Below are 8,962 nucleotides of genomic sequence, written 5' to 3'. Positions count from 1 at the left end.
GGCAGTATTGGGGATTGAACCCAGAAGTACTTAACCACTGAGTTAATGTCCCCCACCCATTTTTACATTTTATTTAGAGTTGCTTAGGGCTTCGCTAAGTTACTGAGGCTGCTTTTTTTAAAAAAATTGTTCAAAACATTACAAAGATCTTGACATATTTCATACATTTGATTCAAGTGGGTTATGAACTCCCATTTTTACCCCATATACAGATTGCAGAATCACATCGGTTACACATCCACGTTTGAGGCTGCTTTTGAACTCAAGATCTCTGGCCTTGGCTTCCTGAGTCATTAGAATTGCAAGCATGCCTCACCGTGCGTAGCCACAGAGGAAACATGGAGTGAGGTCTCAACATCCTTCCAAGTGCCATATATAGTAAAACCAGATGTAGCTCCCTACCCTAGTAAAACAATTTAAAAGTCATAAAGTGAAATTGTACCTTGTGTACAATTTTACAATCAATGACTTAGGTAAAAAACTACTGTCAACTTATACTTGAAACTATTTTGCTGTGTGGTTCTTTCCCTCCCTTTTGGGGTGTAGACTTTATTAATTTGGGTTTTGAGTTTGCTCAGAACCTTGTGATTAAATGGATTCTCTTGTAGATCATAGGAGGTACCTGTGTAAGTTCTGCATATTAGAGTAGTAGAAGCTTTCATCCTGACAGTGATTTTGTTTCAAGTAATAGGCTTATCAGATGCATTTAAAAACAACCTAAAAATCTTGTATTTCCACAAATGATGAATTCAGGCTGTTTATCACCCTTGGGCCCCTGCCTAAATTTTCCTCAAAGTAAAATTGAAAATACTTTAGGAAGGTGTCACTTGGGGATTGTCCTGTCACCACCCCAATCTCTTGGCATTGGGACACTGGGCTTTTTTTTTTTTTTTTTGGTACCAGGGATTGAACCAACGAGAAACATTTTCTGCCCCTTTTTTTGTTTTATTTCGAGACAGAGTCTCCCTAACCCTTTAGGTGTCACTAAATTCCTGAGGCTTGTCTCAAACTAGCAATCCTCCTGCCTCTGGAGCATCTAGGATTATAGGTGTGCCACAACACCCAGTGTAGGCCATTACTATGTTTTTTCTTTTTTATTTTTATTTTTTCATTACTATGTTTTTTAAAACATGCATAAGATGGGCATGGTGGTGCACACCTATAATCCCAGTGACCAGGAGTGGGAGGCAAATTTGAGACCAGCCTGGGAAATTTAGCAAGATCCTATCTCAAAAGTAAAATAAAGAATATGTGGCATAGGTGCTTAGTTACATTCATTGATGTAGCCATGGATGCCAGTTAAATTGCATTAACATTACATTCCATGAATGGTGGGATGGGATTCCCAAGCCTGTACCATTAACCATTTCCTCTTGAACAGTTGGGTAGAAGTGTTTGCATAATGCTTATATGTCTTCCTCACTCTTGATCATCACTGAGCTTTTGAGAAGTAAAAAAGAAACAGTGACCAGTTTCATATGCTGAAGATCCAATTAAAGCATTGAATTTGCCCACAGGGAGCTTTGGTATTTATGTATACCTCTTCTGTAATGATCAGAGATGACATCATAGTCTGTAGAAGTTATGGATATGTAAAGAAGTGGTAGTGTAGTGTGTGTGAGTAAAAGTGGGTAAGCGAGCAGCTAATGAGTGCTTAACAAAATACAAGTAGTTGTACTAGAAGTCAACTAGAAGAGTTGATTCAGATTCTAGGCAGTGTAGGGAGGAACTTAGCATATATTTGATGACAACTGACCTTGGAAATAGATGTTAGGTTAACAGCTGTGCTATCCTTCTCACTTGACTGAATTCAGTGGTTTGGGCTATGCTTGATTATTCTGTAAGTTTTCTTTTAAAAAGTCTTAAAGGTAGTTACTTGGGTTATATAAATCGTGCCATTTTATGGGTAAGTTTAAAAGTATGCAGATAGGACTGGGGATGTAGCTCATTGTAATTGCCTAGCATACACAAGGCTCTGCATTGGATCCCTAGTATCACCCAAAAAGAAAGTCAAGTGTTTTTAAAAATAGGGATTGTTGCTCTGCCCTTAATGGGGTTCACATGAAGGATACCCCTGTCATTTGCTCTGGCTGAATCTCATCAAAGCATACTGATTCCTAATCAGGATTGGGGTGCAACACTACAAAATAATTTGCTTTGGTGTGGATGTGATAGTTGTGTTTGTCAAAGGGCCACATCCCAGCCCTCTTTACTATGAGACAGGATATATTTAAGTTGCCCAGGTTGGCCTCCAACTTATTCTTCTTGCCTTACTTTAGCCTCCCAAGAAACTGAGATTACAGTCAAAGCCCTTTTGAATTTACTCTTCTCCCAGCTCAGAATTTGGAGATAAGGAATTATATTTTCCAAAGTTCAAACATGAAGTCAAATTTCATGTGTATCCAGCATTATCATTATAAAATAATGATTCCTGTTTAATTTGGGGGGTTAATAAGTCATTTTTGCGGCCTTACTATTGTAGCAGGACTTTTCTGTTAGAGATGGTGTGTATTGTATCCATTCAGAGCTTCCATTTTTCATTAAAAGGAGTTCTATTTCCTCAAAGTCCTGTAGTCTTCGAATGTCTTTGTCCTAAATATGGAAAAGAAATTATGTAATGGTTTATAAATAATCGATGAAGTCATGTCATCTTGGGTTCTTGCCTACACTCCTATTTCTCATTGTTTTGTCTTTATCCACTGTAAACCATTAGCACTTGAGAGTTGCGGTGTTTGTTGTTGGTGGTGGTATCCTTCTGCACTGGGGGTTGAACCCAGAGGTGTTCATCTATATCCCTCATCCCCAGCCCTTTATTTTCTATTTTTTGAGACAAAGTCTTGCTAAATTGCTCAGACTGGCCTGCAACTCGGAATTCTTCTGCCTCAGCCTCCTGAGTAGTTGTGGTTGGATTGCAGGTGTGCTGCACTGCACCGGCTCCTATTGGAGGTTTCTAAGGGGATGATAGTCCCACTTGATGCTGCTGAAGACAATGGGCAGGGCAAACATGTTTTAAAGCTAACTGCCAAGAATATGCCATAGCTGAGACACCAATAAAAATTGCCAAGGCACTTTGAAAAAAAAAAATACTATCTGAAGAAATGAAATTTTTCTGACCTGGGGATATAACAACACTTGCCTAGCATGTGTGAGGCACTGGATTTTATCCCCAGCACTGCCAAAAAAGAAAAGTTGTTCCTTCTGAAATTAAAATTTGAGATATGCATTTTTTTTTATTTTTTCACAAAATTTTTGTCAGTGGACCTTTATTTCTATGCAGTGCTGAGAATCGAACTCAGTGCCTCTCACATGTGCTAGGTAAGTGCTCTACCACTGAGTTACAACCCCAGCCCAGAGGTCTGCATTTTCAATCTGGAAAATAAATGAATTTGGTTTTGTGCAATTACAGAGGCAGACCTTTGCTAAACAAAGAGTGGGCTTGTGTTTTCTGTCCTGAGGACTATGCCACCTTTTGTCAGCCAGGCAGATTTGCAGAGATTGCAGTGCCAAAAATACTGAATTGCAACTCCTAAGTTGGGAAATCACTTGTCATTCAGAGGTTTTTAAAGAGGTCATGGATTAGTAGTTATTCAACGTTATCTGCTACCTTGCTTGATCATTCTATAGGCTGAATTTCTAATATCTTTAATTTCATTTTCATATTAGAAATGCAACAGTTGACTCACAGAACATTCCCACCTCATTTAGAAACTTGTAAACCTTACCTTTCTGAGCAGAGTGTTAGGTAGCTTTCTGATCTTCTCCACTTGCTCTGGGTTAATCCCCAGTTCACAGCAACTCACTTTTAGTAGGTTTTGATAACTCAGCTCTTGTCTGTGCAGTTCAATTTCAATGAAGTCATTTTCTTTGGGGCTCTGAATTCTTACTTTAAGCACCAACTCTAGATCGCCCATAAATTAAAATTTAATTTTAAAAATACGCATTTTAGAGACTTTGGACATTATCATTTATTACAGCATAGATGATCCTAAGTACTGAATAATAAGTAGACATGGAGTTTCCATAGACTAAACGTTTTTCATTCATAAGCTGATTTTTTTTCTTTTTTCTTGCATGCTGAGCAAACTTCAGGATGTATTGCAAACAGAAAGCTTACAGTTTGAAAGCAGCCAACAATTTAGATATCAATTTTGTTTCAGGGCTGGGGATCAAACCCAGGACCTCACACATGTGGGCACTGTCCATTGAGCTACACCTCCAGCTCACAGCCAAGGACTTAAAATATGCAGTGGGTATTTATATGCCTCACCCCTGGGCAATGCATAGCAGTTGTTTTTACCCTGGTTATTTGGAAAACTTCAGGGACATGTCTCACTGAGCAGAGTGCAAACTTTGTGATTCCTACTACACCCCCTGAGAGGAGGAGTCTGCCCTCTTTTGGAATAGTGGTACTAAGTGTAAGTCTTCAATCTACTGTCCTGAGAAGGATTATATGGCCTAACAGTGCACTGTAAGCCACCTGGTGAATTTGGCTTTGCAACATGGTGGAGGGCTTGAGTCCTCACCTAGGCAGGTGTTGTTAGGTTTGGCATTAACACTTGGGGCACTTGTCGAGTGTGGACTGGTGCCTTCTTGCTTATGTTCACCTGGAAGAGAATTAAAAGAAGGAAAAGTTGAGAAGCAGCAGCACCTCAGCATGTGGCTGGTGGCCAGATCTGCGGGTCAGATGAGGGACAATGACGCTCTCCAGTCCTGCCCTGCAGCCTATCCTCCCCTTCTTAGGCGGAAAGCCAGGTCAGGAAAAGGGCAGTAATTACTTTCAATCTTGAATAGTAATTTTCCTTAATCACCACCCAGATCATGAAGGGGAGCTGAGACGGTATTTTTAATGGTGTATAATGTGGGGAAGAAATATTTATAATGTGTGTGCTTAGGATTCCACTTAAATATTTTCAACCCTGAGTGTTTTATGTTTAGATCGCTAGCAGAGTTACACAGCTAAAAAAGGTCGCTTTATAAGGAGAAACGTTTTCACCCAGAGGGAAGAGAAGTATTTGCATAGTGCTTTGCATGAGTCAGTCCTTTCACATACTTCTTTCTTTCTCCCCTATCCACTGGACACAGAAAGCCTGACCTATACCAGACACCAGGCCAAGCCCTTGGGGAAATGATTAAGAAACAACTCCAAGAGATCTCTTCTAGAGTTTATAGGCTGGCAGCAGAAATACATTAGTAAAGGGGAAATCATGAGGGCACCTGGTGTGGTGTGCCAAAGGCGAGCCCCGCAGTACTGTGGAAGTATATAAGGGGTCAAGAAAGGTTTCCCTGAAGGTGGAGCCTCCGACCTCCATCTAGAGGATGAAGAGTTCTAACCAGTTCCAAAGGACAGAGGGTGGGAGGAGCTTCTGGGCCCTGTGGGAGAGGAAAACAGCCCACATGTAGCTGCAGGGCAGAGAGGCGGTAGCAGCTTGATTATGGGATTAGCCTTGTGCTGTCCAGTTAAGTAGCCACTTGTCAAATGAAATTAGATACACACTGGATTTTGAAGACAGTGTGGAAAAAAAATTTTCGTTCATTTTTGCTACTGATTACATATTGAAATGATGATGGTTTGGATATATTGTATGAAATAAAGCATTAAAATTTTTTTTTAGTTGGACACAATGTCTTTATTTTTGTTTATTTTAATGTGATGCTGAGGATCGAACCCAGGGCCTTGCATGAACTGGGTGAGCGCTCTACCGCTGAGCCACAACCCCAGCCCCCCTGAAATAAAGCATATTATCAATATTACTTCCACTTGTTTCTACTTTATAAAATGTGGCTACTAGAGAACTTTAAATGCAAACGTGGCTTGAATTGTATGTATGTTGCCCAGCACTATTCTAGTGAAAGGTTTTGGTCTCAGTTTTCAGCAGGAATTGTCATAATCAGACTTGCATTTAGGTTGTGGCAGAGAGGAAGGGGACCGCTCACTGCTCTCAAAAGAATCATGTGAAGATTAGACATAATTTCCATTTCAGACTAAAACATTGGGGCTAAAAGGTGAAGATCTTGCTCCAAGTTAGTAAATGGCAAGACCTGTGTGCAGCTGGGCCTGGCTACATTATCTGTGGAGCCAGTTACAAAAGAAAAGTGAGGAAGGCAGTCTCCCCTTTCCACAGATGGATGACCTGCGAGGGACTGTAGCCTCACTCCCTGGACATCCTGGCTGCCTGGTGGGGGAGCTGAGAGGCCAGCTCTTCCTGCGGCCACCCTTGCAGCATACCATGGTGCTGCCTGCCCCTTCCTTGACTCCTGATCCTTCTTATGTCTGAGCCCCATCAAGGATGCAGATGACAGCAGAATGAGGGACTCTAGCAGATGGTTACAGCTGGGGCTGGCCTAGGTGTGAAGGCCACAACGCCCCCATGCTCCATTGTTCTATCTGATTCCACTTTTTAAAATATAAATTCAAAGCTAAAATTAGAAAAAAATTCAAGTCAATGACCAGAACATGACATTCCAAGCCTGTGGCCTTTCTGAATGCAACCCTTGTGCCACAGTGCCAAAGCCCCTCCAGCAAAGAGGCATCGTGCCTGGCTTATTAGCCTTTCTTTGCACAGCAATAAAGTCCCTCTCCCAGTACATGGGGCTCTGCAGTCTAGTCCTTGCCCTTCTACCCTGAGCCATGGAGGTGGCTCGGCACACAGTGAGACCCCTCTCCCAGGCAGTGACTCAGGCACCAGTCCAAGACAGGAAAGACACCTTCCTGTCACTTCAACTTACCCGACACATGATGCAAGAACTTTCCACCCTAGTCCACCATGCTTAAAAATCTCTTATTGTCTGCTGGGCGCACTGGGGTAAGCCTGTCATCCCAGCGCTTGAGAGGCTGAGGCAGGATGATCACAAGTTTGAGGCCAGTCTCAGCAATTTAGTGAGGACCTAAGCAACTTAATGAGACACTGTCTCAAAAAATAAAAATGGGGGCTAGAGATGTAGCTCAATGGTAAAGCACTCTGTGTTCAGTCTCCAGGACCCAAAATAAAAGTGTTTTGGGGGTCCAATTAGCACATCAGATCATCTGTGGATAAGTAGGCTCTCACAGAGATCCGATAGCACTTTTTTAAGTCAGAGAGATTTGGGTCTGTTCTTCCTCAGCTACTTAGTAGCAGTGACAGTTTAGACAAGTTTATATAACCTATTTGAGCCTCAGTTTTCTTTTTTTTAAATTTTTTTTAAAGAGAGAGAGGAGATAAGAAAGAGAGAATTTTAATATTTATTTTTTAGTTTTCGGCGGACACAACATCTTTGTATGTGGTGCTGAGGATCGAACCCGGGCCGCATGCATGCCAGGTGAGTGCGCTACTGCTTGAGCCACATTCCCAGCCTGAGCCTCAGTTTTCTGATCTGAAAATGAGGTTCATCATCTCTGGCTCACAGTAAGAAGGCAAGGAGGAAGTCCACAGAAGGTGGACACTCCTGGCACAAGTGAGCACCAGGAATTGCTGGCTGCTACCAGCATTTGTCATAGCTGTTGCTACCTGCGTCCCCCAGAAGGGACACTTGGTCCAATTGCTCTACTCTGATAGACTGTCAGAGTGCGAGAGGTCATGGGCCCTGCTGGGCACAGGATCACCCTGGACCAGACTTCCCCACTCCCCTCCACATGTTCATTGAGGGCTGGGATGGAAGCAGAACTCCAGACTCACCTGCTGACTTCTCTCCGATATCCAGTTCCGCCTCAGCCATGGGTCACCTCTGTGGTCCACAGATCAGCAGCCCCTCTTACCTTTATGCACAAACTTTCAACCAAATAAAAAAGTGCTTTCTAAACCCTCCGCACATCTGCCTGCAATAAAAACAGTATGTTCTTGTCATCAGCCCCATAAGATGGGGCAAGGTCATTTTTATTTTACGGCTCAGCAAACTGAGACTTCCCCATACGGGCCACCAAATGCCGCAGTCTGGCTGGGCACAATCAGGAGCCACTTGTCAAAAGAAACTAACTTTATTTTTAGAACCACACAAGCCAAACAAAACAGCCTCCCAGGAAAAACCCTCAGAGCCTCAACTGCCACCACCAGCTTTCCACAAACCTCTCTCTCCCACACAAGCTTCTCTCCACCTCCCACAATCCTCCTGCTCTTGAGGCCGATTGGCTGGGTCATGTGGGCGGAGCCAAAAAAGTCCCCCAATGAGCAGCTCCCTGGTCTGAAAGGGCAGGGAAACAGCCCAATGAGCATCACCGCAGAGGAGCCAATCAGCTAGATGTTGCTGGTGCCGCTGTGAGCCAATCATCAGCCGGCAGCTGGAAGTTTGCTGGCAGCTGGAAGTTTGCTGGGGCCCTTTCAGCTGTGGTTCTCAACAGGTGTGTTGTATGATTTGCACTGGGTGATGCAAATGAAGAAAGAGACTGAAGTTCAAGGCTCCCCACTCCTTCCCCAGACTGTCCACTGGGAATGGTGCAGTCCAGGCCAACAGTACTTATGTAAAGGAATGGCACCCTTCAGAGGGGAGACCTGAGGGGCACAGCCAGGCACCCAGCCAGACCCTAGCCTGGAATCTAACCCACCTTGGGAAAAAGTTAGAAGCTACTACATTAAGGGTAAAAAATAAATCCAATACTTAGTTTCTGGATTGAACAGACTCTGCCTCCTCCCCTGTTGTCTCTTCCTTTTCTCTCAGCAGCTGTGCATGACAAGAAAGAAGTAGGAAGCTCCCAATTCATACCTGGGCAGACAGCCTTGTGGATGATCCTGGATCCCTTGATTCTAAGCATTGAAGTGGAACAGGCAGGCTGGAGCAGGAGGTTCCGTGATGGGTGGGTGGGGCAGCACAAAGTCCTGTCTCAAAGGCCAGATGAAGACAGGAGGCATTTTAGCAATGGGAACCTTTTGTCTGGGTGACCCACTTCATTTAACCCTCCTGAGACAGAGGATGGTCAAATCGATGAGAGAGCCAGTGGGCTTCAGCATCAAAAAGCTGGAGGGGGGTCCAGGTTGTGGCTCAGTGATAGAGC

At 43.3% G+C, this 8,962-nt stretch overlaps 1 protein-coding gene across 1 annotated transcript; it reads right to left on the bottom strand.

Moving 5' to 3' along the window:
* Positions 1 to 1,257: 1,257 nt before the first annotated feature.
* Ankrd40cl (ANKRD40 C-terminal like) lies at positions 1,258 to 7,976 on the bottom strand. The gene is made up of 4 exons (XM_046420414.2): positions 7,653 to 7,976; positions 4,524 to 4,604; positions 3,723 to 3,898; positions 1,258 to 2,592 (listed from the first exon to the last, which is right to left on the bottom strand). The coding sequence occupies exons 1-4, from the start codon at positions 7,690 to 7,692 to the stop codon at positions 2,449 to 2,451; spliced, it is 441 nt and encodes a 146-aa protein (XP_046276370.1). The 5' UTR covers positions 7,693 to 7,976; the 3' UTR covers positions 1,258 to 2,448.
* Positions 7,977 to 8,962: the final 986 nt, after the last annotated feature.

Source organism: Marmota monax, unplaced genomic scaffold (genome assembly GCF_021218885.2).
Source record: "Marmota monax isolate L192 unplaced genomic scaffold, Marmota_monax_Labrador192_F-V1.1 WCK01_AAM20220418_F8-fsc00064, whole genome shotgun sequence".
NCBI classification, from domain to species: Eukaryota; Metazoa; Chordata; class Mammalia; order Rodentia; family Sciuridae; genus Marmota; species Marmota monax.
Note: the sequence above shows the minus strand (reverse complement) of the source record. Positions and strands in the feature narration are given on the sequence as shown.

Bases quoted from the DNA above. Each gene is read 5' to 3' on its own strand.
- Ankrd40cl (XM_046420414.2), bottom strand. From the start codon at position 7,692: ATGGCTGAGGCGGAACTGGATATCGGAGAGAAGTCAGCAG. The intron at 3,899-4,523 runs GTGAGGACTCAA...TGGGCGATCTAG, and splicing joins ACCTAACAACACCTGCCTAG to AGTTGGTGCTTAAAGTAAGA. The intron at 2,593-3,722 runs GTAAGGTTTACA...TTCCATATTTAG, and splicing joins CTAACACTCTGCTCAGAAAG to GACAAAGACATTCGAAGACT.